General features: G+C 42.9%; 1 protein-coding gene across 4 annotated transcripts in view; it reads right to left on the minus strand.

The window, feature by feature from the left end:
- MFHAS1 (multifunctional ROCO family signaling regulator 1) overlaps positions 1-17,503 on the minus strand; it is a 110,006-nt gene that overhangs the window by 81,673 nt on the left and 10,830 nt on the right. The window contains exon 2 of one of the 4 annotated variants that reach the window (XM_063816862.1): positions 2,604-2,718. The exons of 2 other annotated variants lie outside the window; for them this stretch is intronic. In XM_063816862.1, the coding sequence (XP_063672932.1) occupies positions 2,675-2,718 (44 nt within the window). In that variant the 3' untranslated portion in view covers positions 2,604-2,674. One more of the 4 variants, XM_063816861.1, reaches the window with a different exon arrangement.

Here is a 17,503-nt window from a genome sequence, read left to right on the forward strand (position 1 = left end):
GATGAAAGCTAAACACAACCAGGGACCCCTCCCAGGACAGCCCTGGTGAAGTGGAATCACATAGAAAAGCAACAGATGACACTTGACATGAATTACTCTCCAGAAAACTTCATTTTAGAAAATGGCTGTTAAGTACAATTTTATATCACTCAACTGTCAAATCCTAGTCTACTCAAGGTGAGGCTCCTATAACTTCTTTGAAATTTCTAGTAATTATTATCTGAATTGAGTTGCCACTATTAAACCAGGCAGCCACTTAGTCCAACTATTTTTGGTTCCCAAATTTAACACTTAGTGTCTTAGAAGAATTTAATTTTCATAGTCCAAAAAGGTCAGAAGCCTGGTTGATGTAAAACAAGTGGTGTATATTATTTTTCTCAGGAAGGCAGAAAAACTAGGGCAGGGATTATTGCAGCTACAGAATGACTGTCCTCCACACCTCTCCTTGTTCAGGCGGCTTGGCCTACTCTCCTGACAGTGCAGCCACGGAAAAAGTGCCAAAGCATGCCAACCTCAAACAGAGGTGATGACAGAGAAGCTGAAACCCTGCTTTCCCTGGGGATTTGGCTGGCCAATTTTTAGAAAGCTTTACTCCTAGCTGAAGTGCTTTTATTATTCTCTTTTTCTAAGCGGGAAGAATATAGAAGAAGAGGGCCTGGGAACCTAGGAGCACTTCTCTTTACCATTGGTCCAGTAAAATCAGTGTCATTTTGCCTGTGAAAAGCTCTCTAACTGATCCCTGTTTTATCAGACGATAAAACTCTGACACTGAATGGGAACCTAGAACAGGGATCTATGGCAACTTAGCAAGGATCACTTCTTTTTTGTTTTTTTTTTTTTTCTTTTTTGAGACAGGGTCTCACTGTCCTCTAGGCTGGAGTACGGTGGCGTAATCTCAGCTCACCGTAGCCTCTGCCGCCCTTGCTCAAACAATCCTCCCGCCTCAGCCTCCCCAATGGCTGCAACTACAGGCATGCACCACCACGCCCAGCTAATTTTTTTGTTTTTTGTAGAAATGGGGTTTTGCCATGTTGCCCAGGCTGGTCTTGAACTCCTGGGCTCAAGCGATCCTCCCACCTCAACCTCCCAAAGTTTTGGGATTACAGACATGAGCCACTGCAGTCAGCCAGTAAGGATCACTCTTATCCCTAGTAAAAAGGATCCGTGATACAAAATGGCCACTGAGTCCCTTCTCTCTCCCCAGTCTCTTACACGTTCTCATAAACAGTGATTATTGACTCACTTATTTTCTGCAGAAGATAGAATGGCATGAATGGGATGGAAATGGTTCATACGACTACTTGGATATCTCTCATCTTGTGAACAAGTCTAACAAGCAATTACCTTGAGGAATCTGAAAATAAAATCATGATATGAATTCATGAATCAGGAAAGAACCGTGTACTTGCATAATTAGCCTTCTTTAGAGAATGGGGAAATACATATCTGATACAAGACAATTTTTAAGGTGTAATCCCATCATTTGCAAGTCACTAAGAATAAATTTGAAGGTGACAGTGGGAAAAAAAAGAAAGAGAGAGATGGGTTGGTATGATCTATTTTTAGCTTACAGTTCAGCTACACATAATATACTAACAAAATTTCTGATACTGCTAAGGTGCATTAATATAGATTAAAGGAAACAAGATAATAAAGGAGATGGACTGAGCTCTTCAAGTCTGTGCTAGTAGGAAATGGAATTAAACACAGGCTGTGGGGTTTTATTAAAGTCACAATGGTCATTAGCATATGCAAACCCACTAAATTCTTCACCATATAAACTTTTTGTTACATTTTTATAACAAAAGTTAAAAATATACCCTCACATTTTTGAAAGTATGCTTCTTATGGTTCCTAAGATACCAAAAATAAAATAAAACATTCCTAAAACAGTCTAAAATTAAAAGGAGGCCCATAGGTACTTCCCTATAGGTGTCGCACAGAAAATTTTTTTTATAAAAACAATGTTTCTATTCTTTTATTATTAATCCAACCCCAGAATTTTAAAAGTATGCAAAGTATTATTACACGCCAATAGGCTAATGATAATTCAAACATTATAAATTGCTATACTTTTTTATTTTTTTGAGGTGGAGTCTCGCTGTCTCCTAGGCTGGAGTGCAGTGGTGCAATCTCGGCTCACCGAAAGCTCCGCCTCCCAGGTTCATGCCATTCTCCTGCCTCAGCCTCCCGAGTAGCTGGGACTACAGGCACCCGCCACCACACCCGGCTAATTTTTTGTATTTTTACTAGAGACGGGGTTTCACCGTGTTAGGCAGGATTGTCTCGATCTCCTGACCTCGTGATGGGCCCACCTCGGCCTCCCAAAGTGCTGGGATTACAGGCGTGAGCCACCGTGCCTGGCCATAAATTGCTATACTTTCTTAGTAACAGGTTAAAAACCCTGGGATTTGAGGGAAAGACCAATTGTTTAACTCCATCCTTCATTCTCAACATGCGTTTCCTACCACTAATAAATGGAACTCGAGTTTTTCCATGGCCCCACTCAGTTGGAAGAATCCTCTTTCTCGTCTGAACTCCTGTGGCACTCTGTCCAGACTGACTTTTACCATTTATTATAACAAGTGGTATAGCGCACAAACCTGATCCATTTTCTAGACCAAGTTCCCAACGCACAGGCTCTGAGGCGGATTCAGTTGAATCTTCCAGGTGCTTATCCCTTGCTGCAAGGCCTCTGGAAACTCCTGCTGTATGAATCTAGAATCAATGAATAAATATCCTGACAAATAGCTACTTACATGTAAACTCGAGATGTTATCTCATTTCTCTACACTGCATGAGCACTGTGTTGCATCTTTCAGCTAATAATATAGACAAACTAAGTTAATGATTATTCTTGCAAAGATGCAAAGATTTTTTTTAATCTAGTATGAGCTAAAAGCCGTAATTAATCACTGAGAAGGATAGCCTCAACTTTTTTAAACTGACTGTAAACTGATTACCTAGTGCCACTCGGCTAATACACTGGAACCAGCCCTTGGTAGACAGATGTGCCCTTCCAAACAGATATGCACAGTAGGCCTGGGCTCATCCCAATTTGGAGCTACTCCCAACTACTCGGATCTTTGCCTTGGATCAGCCCAACAAATGATCATCTTATGGAAGATGAGGCCGCTCACAAACCCACAATGAAATACATGGCTTGGGCCCTCTCTAACGAATTACTCATGAGTCAGGCATGACACCTGAGTCTGGGAGGCTCCTCTCATAAAGTCGGTAGTAACCTTCACATAGAAAGAAGTTATAAATGACTATGCAACCTTACAACTGGCTTCCACCCATAGTCATCGCCACTTCATATGCAAACAGCACCTCTGATATCTCACTCAGATTCTAAAGAAATCTTTGCTAGGGGAAGAGAAAAAGGGAGAGGAAAAAAAGACATTCTGTGCTGTGTTTTACATTTCTTAATCCTCTCTAGTTTCGTCTAGAGTCTAGAGAAAGTCAGTGAGAAAAAAGATGATGGGCATGTTCCTAACCATTTATTTCAATTTCCTTTATTATTAGGTGGAAAAGTAGTTAAGAGCTATGCAAAGCAGGTGCAGAGAGGAGGAGGAGGAAGGCAAAAAGAGGGCTGCTTTTGAGGTGCATGAACCAAGAAGAGTCGCTGCCTGCTCTGTGCTATCATGCAGCTGTTAATGCCACAAGGCTGCTCTCCCACCCTCCCCAAAGTTGATAATGAAAAATCAAAGCACAAACAAAAGCAATGCACAGAACAGGACAGCAAAACCTGATCATCCTGCACCAACCACATCTCTTCAATGCATCTGCTTTGACCTCTTCTTTTACAAGCACTACCACTGAAAATAAGCTAGAACAAAAGCTGATTCGTTATGCACAACCATAAAGAACTCCGGGGCACGCTACATACATAATTCATCATGCCAAGCACGCGACAATCAGCATCATTTATCTTTGCGGTATCATAAAGCGGTGACAGGTTACTAGATATTTATAAAGTCTCTTATTTCTATGAGACCCTCCCAAATTTAAGAAATAAAGAACCTTATTCCTCTGCAAATGGCACTGCTTACAAACCTAAGACTATATATCTCCTGGAATTCACGTGGTATCCATCGTAAGAGGGTGGCTACACGACCCTAATAAACCAATTAAGCTAGCAGCCGTTCCACATCAGTCCTGTTGAAATTAATCTTATCAAATCACTTCCGCTTTCTGTTTTTTAAAACATGCTGCAGTCTTCTTCCCGCTGTGGTTAAAATTTTTCTTGAAACATACACTTAAATCAGTCATGCTTTCTGTCTAATGGATGAGGAAACCGGAGCCTGGGAAGGTTCAAGAGCTCAGAGCTAGGAGGACAGAGGCCCAGGACTCTGCCTCATTAACATCCGAGACTCAACTGCCTTCATCCCCAAGGACCTACCTGGGGGCCTCTATCGTTTATTATTGTCTGAATTACCTCTAAGTGGTCCCTCTGACTCCATTCTTACTCCATTGAAATCCATCTTCCACACTGCTGCCCTGAGTGTGCTGACAAAATGGAAATTTGACATTTCCCCATTTGACCCTTCAGTATTTTCCTCTCACCCTCTGAAAAAAACCATCAGGCTTTAATTTAGCTTAACACCCAGATGCCAGAAGTTCCTTCTGGTGAAAAAGTGTTAGCTAGTGAATAGATAGGCTAAAAGTTATTTACACGGGATATGTACAGTGGTTCAACCTGTAATCCCAGCACTTCGGGAAGACAAGGTGCACAGATCACTTAAGCACAGGAGTTCAAGACCAGCCTAGGCAACATAGTGAGACCCTGTCTCTACAAAAAAAAAAAAAAAAAAAATTAGCCAGACATGGTGGCACGCACCTACAGTCTCAGCTAACTCGGGAGGCTGCAGTGGAAGGATAGCTTGAGCCCAGGAAGTTGAGGCTGTGGTAAGCTGAAATCGCGCCACCTCACTCCAGCCTAAATGACAGAGCAAGACTCTGTCTCCCAGGAAAACAAAAAAGGTTTAAAAAGAAAACAAAAATATTTACAGACGTGCATTGATAAATGAATAGTTGGGCTCCCAGTAATTTGTACAGCCCACACGTCAGGGGCCCTGGTTTTACAGAAAGTCCCTAAGGCTCACCTCCCCTGGAGACCTCCCATCCATCTAACCACCCCATACACACACACGTGGATCAAGACAGATTCCATCCCGCAGGCCTCTCCAAGCCCCTGGAGATCTTTTTCTCCTGGAATTTATTACACGGCCCTGCAAATCTCTGCTTACTGTCCACACTGCTTCCCTGGACTGCAGCTTCCCGGGGTCAGGGCCTTGCTCCCCTCCCATGCCCCATGCTCTGCCCCATGGCTGGTCACTGCCAATCCCCAGCAAATGTTTATAGTCCAGTACTGCAATGTTAAAAGCAAGCATGTGCATTTCACACAAGGAGTCCTTACTTTTTTTTTTTTTTTTTTTTGGTGACGGGAGCGTCGCTCTGTTGCCCAGGCTGGAGTGCAATGGTGCAATCTCAGCTCATTGCAACCTCTGCCTCCGGGGGTTATTCTGCTTTTCATTCAAATAACTACCCATTTTTAATGGGTGACAAGCTATTGCCTTCCTGAGAAGCAGCACAGGGTGACAGCAAAGACCATACATAGGTTCCTGAGGACAACCTGGGCTCTGCTACATGCTGTGTGCCCCTGGCCACATGACTTAGCCCTCCTCTGTGTCTCCGCTCCTCATCTGTAAACCAGGATGATGGTAATCAGAGCTAATTTTACTGAGCCCTTATTATATGGTAAAAACTACTTGCAGCTGAGCGTGATGGCTCACACCTGTAATCCCAGCACTTTGGGAGGCCGAGGTGGCTGGATCACTTGAGGTTGGGAGTATGAGACCACCCTCGCCAACTTGGTGAAACCCAGTTTCTACTAAAAATACAAAAATTAGCTGGGCATGGTGGCACATGCCTGTAATCCCTGCTACTCATGACAGTGAGGCACAAGAATCATTTGAACCAGGGAGGTGGAGGTTGCAGTGAGCCAGGATCACTCCACTGCACTCCAGCCTGGGCAACAGAGTGATCACAAACAAGCAAACAAAGAAAAAACTACTTGGGGACTTGACATCTATTCATTCATTTCCCCCTCACAACATCTAAGGAGACTCTGATAGCAGGTGTAAATGCTTGGGAACTGTTAGAATTATTTTTACCTATTTACAGAAGAAATTGAGGCCCAGGGAGGCCAAGTGGCTTCCCAGAGGTCCAGGCCCCCGACTTCCTAATCCACTGATTTAATTTCATCCAAGGCTCAGATGCATGGGCTCAGATGTATGAATGGCATTCAAGAAGTGCCTGGGAGAGGTTAACATACTGCTGATAAAAGATGCAAGGCCTCTTTCTCTAATGCTGGTTTAATATAAAGCAAGTAAGCTGCATGGCAATATTCACCTCTAGCTACAGCTAAGGTGACACTTGTTCTGTCACCCTACCTAGGAAACCGTATCAACTCCCTGAGATGAAAATCTGCCCCATTCCAGAAATGAGCTAAATCAAAGGAGGGAGAAGGAAGGAAGAGGAGGCTAAGGCAAAAAGTTATTCACACTTTGCATAAACATGCCCGGATGGCAAGCATTATAAAACGATCTGTGTAACATAAGCTTCTGGGTCCTTGGGAGGCGAGGGAGCATGTGATTGTGCACGGATATGAACAAAGCCACCGACACACCACCAGATTCTTCAAAAGCAAATATTTGTCTATGACCAAAGAATCGGGATTCTTTTCTAACAAAGAGCAATGTACACCATTCTAATTCCTGATTCTTCCTCCTGCTTTGCAGTGGGTTATGATCTCGATGGAAATCCCCCCATGAATAAATGTGTCTGCAATCACAAATGGCCCCATAAATCAGAAGATTTATGAACTGTAAAAGGGGACGGCAGGAGGATTCCAACCTTGTAGCTTCCGTCATGCGGACCACCTGGGGCCGGATGCATGGCAGTTTATCAGTTCCTGGAAACAGTCATCTGGCTTTTCTTTTTAGCTAAGCAAGAAAATGTTATCAGCCCTGGTAATCAACAAGATGCAATCATCCCTGCTATTTGGGTAAGCTTTTAATGCCGCACCACATTACACAGAGGAGGCTCAAATGCATAGGCTCGGATACATGAACAGGGTTCAAGAAGTGTCTGGGAGAGGTTAACACACAGCTGATAAGCTCTGGCTGGCTGCAGTGAAGCCTGGCCCAACAGCCCCTAAGGCAAATTCCTGAAGGGACTAAATAGAAAATGAGTGGATATTCCCTATTCCAAGGGAAAAAATAAAAATAAAAGATGGGAACAATACAGTAAACAGGGAAAAGCACAGAGCATGCACATGTGTGTTTTTCCTGGGGAGGGGGAAATGCATATATTTCAGAGGCTTAACAAATACATTCAAAAGAACACCTGCTCCATCCCAGACAGGCAGCAGAACATCGTGCAAGAGTGAGACGGAGACAACCGGGCAGTGCCACTCATGAGCCATCTGGGAGTGAGGGGTGTCAGGGAAGGGGACAGATGCACCCTACGGGGCTTTGCATCCCAGTTCTTATTACTGTACCTTGGGCACAAAACAGCCCAGCTCTAGGCAAGCCAGTGAGCCATTTTTGGTATCATAGTGTTCTTTTGGAAAATTCACATTTCAATTTTTAGTTCTTCCACATGCAATTCATAAGCAACAGCCCTCCGGAATCAAAGTCACCTCAGCTATGCCATGAGTCAGGAGAATCCCAGCGAATATATTTTTTAATAGCATGTTCAGGGGAAATGTGACCAGCTCTGTTCGGCCATACTGTCTGCATTGACTTGGCAGTTAGCATGAAATGAAGGATTTTAAAGACCAAACACTTCAATGAGTCCTGTGAAAAAAACTCCCAAGAACCTGACTGGGGACTTTGTTAGCTTCAAATAAATATATACGTCATTAAGTATGTTTTAAACACAGAAGCAACTATAACAGGATTTAATTGCTTACTGTTTTTGTTTTTTTTTTTTTACAGGTCAAACACATTTTAGAGTGCTGGGTTACACCCACTCTTTCTTCATCACACGTACAGAAAGGCAAAGAGTGTGGGTAATCTCTTAAATTTTAAATTCCCACTTGGTATGAGGATAAAACATCCAAGAAACATTTCCTGTGCAGAACACACCAAGCTTAGGTGTAGAAAATACAACGGTGTGGAACTCGAGAGGATGGTTATAGGATACAAATAAAAACAACCACGCAGCGCGGGCAGATTTTTGTTTAGAAAACAGATGGGACAGAAAGGCAGATGCAATGTTTTGAGTCAATGAGATACAGTTCGTTCTTAATTATATTTCACTGATTTCTTACATGGACAGAACATCATTCTTGCTGCCACTGTTTTATTTTGATCAGCGGTATGTTTATCTGTAAACATGTACAATTTGTAATTATTGCTATGTCTAAACACTGCATCATGTGTAATGGCTGAATTAAGCTGTGAAATGCGTAATTATGCTGAAAACAATGGTGTTCCAATACACATCACCAAAGCCAATTTAAAAAAATTACCTTGTTTCAAATCACAAAGCGAAGCCTTCATAACCCTCGAGGCTTTTTTTAGGTCCCACCACTTTGATTTAGAGATTTGTCTTCTTCTAATTGCATCTCAAGAGTGTTCCGAGCACAGAGAGCGATTATTAACCCTGAAGGAAATAAAACTGAGTATTTCTTACACCTCTGGAAGGTGGAGAACGTACTTAGTTTAACAATCTGGAAAGGATCAAAGGTCTGTCGGTATAGGTGTGACTAAACAATACATCCATTGGTAGACTACTATGCTATATTTGTAGGATATACTATAACATTCTATACACACACACACACACACACACACATATATATAATAATCTTCTATAACAGGGTTCTAACTGTTCATATGGAGGCATCTCAAAAATATATTTTGAAGTGATGAAAAGCGAGGTGCAGAACAAGGAGTACAGCATGATCTCATTCCTGTTAAAATATATGCAAATACATGCTTTATTTTCCCTGGAAGAAATCAGCAAGAAACATTTTACAGAGGAGACAGTTTGGGGAGGGGTTATAAAAAAGGGGGCTTTGCTAATGAATCTACCATCCATATATGGATAGTCCTTTTTTTATTTTCAGTTAAAGTTATAAGGGAAAAGAATCACTATGTGATTCCTGCTGTCACCTCTGTATTTAGAAAAATGTTATGAGGTTTTTTTTAAGCTCTAGAAGAAATCACAGTGGAAGCTATTAATATACTGAATGAAATTTGAAACTTCAAAACATTAAAGGTTTTTAAAGCAAAAAGGGGAACAAGCTAGAAAAAAATGCCTTAAGTATGATAGACAAACGGTTATTATCTTTCATATATGAAGAGTTAATATAAACTGATAAAACTCTGTGATTAAAAAAAAAAAAGAAAAACCAGCAAGATGATGCCAGAAGATGTTATTAGAGGATTCAGAAAAGAAGCAACACAATTAGGCAACATTTATACAAGAAAACGTTCACATCCACTAGTTAAAATCTTCAGTCACCAGTGACATATTGTTTCCATTAAACGTTAGTGCATTTTATAGATGATACCCAATGCTGAGGAGGTACAGTGAAAAAGATCTTGCATCTGACGTGCCCATCCTCATGGGAAGCAACGTAAACGTGCATTGAGATTTAATGACATTTTTTGCCTTTGACTCAATGACTCTACTTCGGGGATTACTGCCCAAATAAAAAAGAGTTTTTATAAAGAAATACAGTCATCAGAGAATCACTCACAAAAAAAACTGGGAATAAGAACACAAATGGTTGGATAAACAAAAAGAAACACAAGGTTAAATAAACAAAGGTGAAAAATCACCTTGATTTTATTATGCAAGCATTTATAATTACTGTATAAATACTAATCACAGGAAATTATATTCATGTTAGCATAAGTTAAAAAAATCAATATTTGAATTATTTATACAATTATAACTACATATTTTTAAAACCTAAGCTTAAGGAGGAAACAAAGCTAAAAGACACAGAGCAAAATGTGTAGTGATTACTTTAGATACCCACCATGAGAAACTTTTTTTTTCTTCTACTCTCCAAATTTTTTACGTTTTTTTTGAGTCAGTCTCACTCTGTCACCCAGGCTGGAGTACAGTGGCACGATCTCAGCTCACCGCAACCTCTGCCTCCTGGGTTCAAGCGATTCTCCTGCCTCAGCCTCCTGAGTAGCTGGGATTACAGGTGCGTGCCACCACGCTCAGCTAATTTTTGCAATTTTTTAGTAGAGACGGGGTTTCACCATGTCAGACTGGTCTCGAACTCCTGACCTCGTGATCCGCCCGCCTTGGCCTCCCAAAGTGCTGCGATTACAGGTGTGAGCCACCATGCCCGGCCTATAAGTTTTTATAAAGGGGAAAAAGCATTTATAAAAGGGCATAAGGTATTCATATGAACAGAGATCATACTGTACTCCACCTCTTCTATGAAGAAAAGAGTTTTGATCCACAAACTTATCACTCTTCTAAATGTAAGTTTAGACTCTTGTACCTTCTGGAATGGTGAAAACAGCAGCAAACTCCTATTGAGCTCTTGCCAGGTGTCAAGCATTGTTCTAAGCATTTAACACATATAACTCAATGTTCAGAACCAACACAAACTATTATGATGCCTAAAGTCACACAACTAAGAAGCAGTGGCACAGGGATTAGAGCCCAGCAGTCTACTGCAAGAGCTCTTGCAACTAACCACCATATTATAATGCTTCAATTCGAAAACTACACAAAATCCCAACTGTTTCAAGTCAAACTATAAAGCAAATACAAACAAAATATAACCTAACACTTAAAAATATCTTGTACTTCCTAGGATTTGATTAAATGTAATTGAGGAAACTTTGATAAGTTGGCAGGCAAGGGAAGACAAACTCAAATGATGATAAGATGCAAGAAACCACTGTTGTCGGCCGGGCGTGGTGGCACATGCCTATACTCCCAGCACTTTGGGAGGCTGAGGCAGGCAGACTGCCTCAGGTCAGCAGTTCGAGACCAGTGTGGCTAACGTGGTGAAACCCCCGTCTCTATTAAAAATACAAAAATTAGCCGGGCATAGTGGTGTATGCATCGTGATCCTCCCGCCTCGGCCTCCCAAAGTGCTGGGATTACAGGTGTGAGCCAACACACCTGGCCTATAAGTTTTTATAAAGGGGAAAAAGTAATTTTAAAAGAGCATAAGGTGTTCATATGAACAGAGATCATACTGTATTCCACCTCTTCTATGAAGAAAAGAGTTTTTATCCACAAACTTATCACTCTTCTACATAGTGGTCCCAGCTACTCAGGAGGCTAAGGTAAGGGAATCGCTTGAACCCAGAACACAGAGGTTGCAGTGAGCCAAGATCATGCCACTGCACTCCAGCCTGCATGACAGAGCAAGACTCAGTCAAAAGAAAAAGAAAAAAAATGAAACCACTGTCATAGTGCGGTAAGTGGTGTCCAACAAATGAAGTGCATAAGACATAGTGGTCCAGGGCTCGGTGCAGTGCCACACACCTGTAATCCCAGCACTTTGAGAGGCCAAGGTGAGTGGATTGCTGGAGCCCAGGCATTTGAGACCAGCCCAGGCAACGTGGCAAAATCCTGTCTCTATAAAAAATATAAAAACTAACTGGGCATGGTGGCATTTACCTGTAGTCCCAACTACTGGGGAGGCTGAGGTGGGAGGATCACTGGAGCCCAGAAGGTCAAGGCTGTAGTGAGCTGTGACTGTGCCACTGCACACTCCAGCCTGGGTGACAGAGTGAGACCCTGCCTAAAAAAAAAAAAAAAAAAAAAAAAAAACTACGGTGTTCCATTAATGCAAATTTAATAAAAATGGCATTTTCAGTCAGTGAGTAGTGTCACACACAAAAAAGCATACAGTAAATATAGTGAAACTTAAACAGCCCACAATAAAATGGTAATTGTGTCAGATCCGAATTGGCCTTTATTGCAGGGTCTATTAGGGTAAGATTTAGAGCAGGGAAAATCGATGTTCTGGAATACATTCCTAGGGATTACAGAGGCATGCGGCTCTCTGGCTGATGTTAGAATGAATAACCAATGCTCCTCTTCTCCCTCTACTCCGACATAGTGAAAGTGACCAGCAGCACGCTTAGACATGGCTCTGCAGAGCAGGTGTTCTGTCAGCTTAATAATAACTTGATTATGAGTCTGAGCAAATCATGTGAAACTACCCTTCCGTTTTCCCAGCCATAAATCTCTTCCAAGGTCTCAAGAGAGCACAGCCCAATGCCAAAGGGACAGGCTAGAACAATGCTTCTAAAACTCTAGTAGACGGGCCAGTGGGTCACTGGCAAGTGTCTACCAGTCCATGAATGCCATTTAAACAAAGAAGTCTCTCCCTTACCATAATTTCTAAATGCAAAACGCATCTGTGCCCACACATGCCCACCCCTAGGCCTGCTGAAGTCTTTGTCTGCTCCCTGCCTTTTAAATGGCATTCTAACTGGAAATGCTCCACCTCCCTTCTTCAGGTGGTTAACTAGAAATCATCCTCTGACACTCAACTGCAGTGTGGCCTTTCTGGGAACGCTTCTCTGAGACCCCTGATGGCGCTCTCCCAACCTTACCTCCACCTGACCATGACCTCCGCTGACCTCTGCACGGGCAGCTCCTGTGCAGTACCAGCCTGTCTGCCCAGAACTTAGAATATGAAGGGAGAGGAGGTGAGCTGGTGTACTCTGGAAATCAATGGCAACCTAACTGAGACCCACGTGACGGTGGGTCAGAGCAGAGGTTTGGGGCTGATATCCTAGAGTTCTCTAACTCTGGGGAATTCACTTAATTTCTAAATGTCAATTTCTCCTTCTGAAAGCAAAGACAGTAATAATACCTACTTCCTAGGGCTGCTGTGGGAATTAAATGAGATCACCCCTAGGAGGCACTTAGCACCGTCTCTGCAACATGAGAAAACGTCAACATTGTCACCTCTTCTATTTTTCTCCAAAAATAGGGAGACTGAAGTGATGATTAACACAATTACCTTGATGACATGAAAAACAAGAATCATATTAAAACAATAATAAAGTTGGTAAGTCAAACAACGGCACCCAGGCGAAATATTTTTCTGGTTTTATGTTTTCCCTTTCCATTACTTTTTTAAAAATTCCTTCCTTTCAAAAAAAGAAAAAAAAAAGGAAAAAAGGAGGGAAGGACAGAAAGAGTGAGGAGGAAGGGAGGGAGGCTTGCTCTAGAGACCTAAAATTCACTACTGCTATAACCTAGTACTAATACAATGTTAATAGCACAGACTTCATTTTAGGAATGAGGAGGATCTAAGAAAATTAAACTCTTTAATTTTCTCAACATTTAATATGCTAATAGTAGAAAAGTACTTCAAAGCATCTCTCAGCAAAGAAATCCAGCAGTCATATATTTTTATTATGATGATATGCACTTTAATGGATGCTGTCTTTGGAGTCAGCATTCATATAGTCTTTGGTGTTCAGAAATGACTGATGATTTGAATCCTTCCCCAGATGGGAGCAAGTCTATAAATGACAAAAAAGGTAAGGACTACTGCCAGGCATGGTGACTCACACCTGTAATCCAGCACTTTGGGAGGCCGAGGCGGGAGGATCACTCGAGGTCAGGAGATTGAGACCAGGCTAGCCAACACGGTGAAACCCCGTCTCTACTAAAAATACAAGAAAAATTAGCTGGGTGTGGTGGCACATGCCTGTAGTCCCAGCTAGTTGGGAGATGAGGCAGGAGAATCACTTGAACCCAGGAGGCGGAAGCTGCAGTGAGCCAAGATCGCATCACTGCACTCAAGCCTGGGTGGCAGAGAAAGACTCCCATCTCAAAAAAAAAAAGGCAAGGACTCCTGAAGAAGAGGCATTTCTTTTCCTTGGAAAGGCTGATTCGTTTGGGAAGTTTTTAGAAATCCTCATATACAATGAATTTCCTTTTTCCAGCATCCTCACAAGTTCTGCCTGAGATTTCTCGCAAACAAGTAATCCAAACTGCAAGTCAGCTCAAAAGAATGACTTGACCATTACTTTCCACCTACTCATACATCTGAAGGAAATTCAAAGCTGTGGCCTGCTTTGCTCAGTAGGATCACATTTTTTTTCTGGCAAAATCAAAAGCCAGGGTTCCCCCAAAAGTAACATTCAAATATGCAAATGATTTTCTCCATATGGGGTCAGATTCCGTATTTACAAGAATCAACAATGACATTAACCAAGATCCCAACACAGCTCCCCAAGCCCAAGATCATGTATTTTATTTTCCTAGAACTCCCAGTTCAGTACAAACTTCTGTATAGAGCAGGTATTCACCAGTGATTGATGACACTTATCTAATTTGGTAATCATCTAAATTTGTATCACTGCCACCATCACCACCCGCTGCCACTCTACTTTCATTAGGTCTTGCCAGTCATTCCAGGAGTTAAACTTAAAATTTATGTTTAAAAAAAAAAGCTCTATGCAGAAGACAGGAATTACACAACATTTATATGTACTTCTCTTCTAGGTGTTCTTTACCGAGCTCGTGTATGTCACCCCTCATTAAATCACATACACCCTAGAACAGACCAGGAGGCTTGCATGCCCTCCTTTCTGTCCTCTCATCCACACTAAGAGGATCCCCACAACCGTGTCCAAGATCTCCAATCAACATGGCATCTCCAGGCCTAGCCCCAAAACCCCTACTCTTCTTAAGTCACACCTTGGAAAGAAAGTTGCTACAAAGCCTGGCAAAACAATTCCCAGTCAATTGGCCCCAGGAAGAATGACACCAATGTATCTGCCCCACCCCTCCAAAGGTGCTTGGCTGAGATGTGGCAGGTGCACAACACTGGGAATGTACTAAATGACAGGGAATGGTTTACTTTAAAATGGCTTTTTCATATTATGTGACTTTCACTCAATAGGAGGAAGAGGAGGAGGAAGATGAGGAAGAAAAGCAGCATCAGTCATCAGGGCTTGACTCATTAAGCCACATCACCCAAAAGGCAGAATGGCACACGCACAACAGAAACCTCCAGAGAGTAGTCTTAACACGATTCCAGTTTCCCTGCCTCCTTGCCCTTCTCCCAAGCATACTTGTTCAGATTTGCAAAAGTGAAAGAAACCATTTGCAACAGGCTGGGTGCTGGGGGCTGTCGGTCTAGGGCAGGACATCCCTTCCTTTTTTTTTTTTTTTTTTTTCCCACAGATGGAGTCTTGTTTTGTCGCCCAGGTTGGAGTATAGCGTCGCGATCTCAGCTCACTGCAACCTCCGCCTCTTGGGTTCAAGTGATTCTCCTGCCTCAGCCTCCCAAGTAGCTGGGATTGCAGGCACACACCACCACACCTGGCTAATTTTTGTATTTTTAGTAGAGATGAGGGTTCACCGCACTGGCCAACCTGTTCTCGAACTCCTGACCTCAAGTGATCCACCTCCTCAGCCTCCCAAAGTGATGTGATTACAGGTGTGAGCCATCACGCCTGACCCATACCTTCCTAAGATGGGTGAAACAGGCTCCAAACTCACAATGTCCCTGCAAACCCACCAGCAGTAACCCGATGCCTCTGTCTTCCTCTGCCCACATTCTTCTCCTGCTCCAACGTGCACTTTTTAGACTCTTTGCTTCTATAAATTTACAGCAAAAGAAAAAAACTTGTTGGTAATAGCTTTTCATTAAATTTACTCTTTTAATAAACAAAGCCCCAGTATTTTCAGCTAAGAGATTGAGGAAGGAAAAATGTTCTGAAGGATTTAGTGCCAAAAATAAAAATAACTCAGAATGTTTCCTTCTTGGTCTCCACAAATAAGTCAGCCCTGCTAGCAGTGGATTCTGGGAACTGTTATCCACGCAGCCACCGTCGTATAGAGTACACATGCGATCATCTCTGCATTACGCCAGCCACCCTTCCATGACCTTCCAGGAACTCACACCAGCAGGTGTAACCTGTACACACTTTCCGGGAACCACTGAAAACATCTTCCTTCCTGCACCTATTCCACCTCCACCATCAGACCTCACGCTCCTCACCATCTATATGCTCCCCCCTATAGAATGTTGGCTGGGCCTGGTGGCTCACGCCTGTAATCCCACTTTGGGAGGCTGAGGCAGGCGGATCACCTGAGGTCAGGAGTTTGAGATCAGCCTGGCCAGCATGGTGAAATGCTGTCTCTACTAAAAATACAAAAATTAGTCAGGCGTGGTGGCAGTTGCCTGTAATCCCAGCTACTCGAGAGGCTGAGACAGGAGAATCACTTGAACTTAGGCAGGAGAATTGAGCCACTGCACTCCAACCTGGTGACAGAGTAAGACTCCGTCTCAAAAAAAAAAAAAAAAAAGAAAGAAAGCAGCAGCCAGTGAACCATCAGCTTTGGGAGGTTGGAGTATTCACTGCCTCAAGGTCAGGTGGTAGAAGGCTTTCTGTGGCCAGCTCCTGCATTAAATGCACACTTGCATCCTGCTGCTAAGTGCCCCTTGCCCACTCTTCCCCCATTTCTGTAAGAATTAGGCGATAGATATGGAAGGCAGGAATACGTATACCAGAAAAACCACATGGGACAATGACACTGGCTTCCTTTAAAATGCATAAAAATAAAGAACATCACAGGCCGAGCATGGTGGCTCACACCTGTAATCCCAGCACTCTGGGAGGCCAAGGCGGGCAGACCACCTGAGGTCAGGAGTTCGAGACCAGCCTCACTAACATAGTGAAACCCCCGTCTCTACTAAAAAAAAAAAAACACACAAAAATTAGCTGGGGGTGGTGGTATGTGCCTGTAACCCCAGCTACTCGGGAGGCTGGGGCAGGAGAATCACTTGAACCCAGGAGGTGGAGGATGTAGTGAGCTCAGATAGCGGCACTGCACTCCAGCCTGGAGACAGAGCGAGACTCAGTCTCAAAACAAACAAACAAACAAACAAACAAACAAAATATCATAAACAACCAAAAAAGCACTTGCCAGGCATCATTTAAGAAATAGCCGTGCGTGGTGGCACGCGCCTGTAATCCCAGCTACTCAGGAGGCTGAGGCAGAAGAATCGCTTGAACCCGGGAAGCAGACGTTGCAGTGAGCTGAGATCGCGCCATTGCACTCCACCCTGGGCGACAGAGTGAGACTCCATCTCAAAAAAATAAATAAAATAAAATAAAAATGAGAGTTTGAGTTCTTTCAAAATAACCAACCTGCTCTGAGCCCCTTCTACCTGATCTGCCCTGTGCCAGGCATTGCACAGAGTCCTGGATCATCACGTGAAATGTCAGAACTCAGAGAGGAGAGTATGCACCTGTGCAGTAATGCTGCCACTCCTAACATACGAGAGTGTCTTTATGATTCAATGACAACACATCATCATAGGTGTTCTGTGGTTGTCTGAGATGCCCGTCAATTGCTCTGTTTCTACACACTGCACAGACTTCAAAAGCCAAGTGGGGGGAACGACCAGCTTCATTCATGCTAGAGCAGCCTTGGAGAAGGCAGGCCAAACAGGGGTTCCTAA

Source organism: Pan troglodytes, chromosome 7 (genome assembly GCF_028858775.2).
Source record: "Pan troglodytes isolate AG18354 chromosome 7, NHGRI_mPanTro3-v2.0_pri, whole genome shotgun sequence".
In the NCBI taxonomy this organism is placed as follows: domain Eukaryota; kingdom Metazoa; phylum Chordata; class Mammalia; order Primates; family Hominidae; genus Pan; species Pan troglodytes.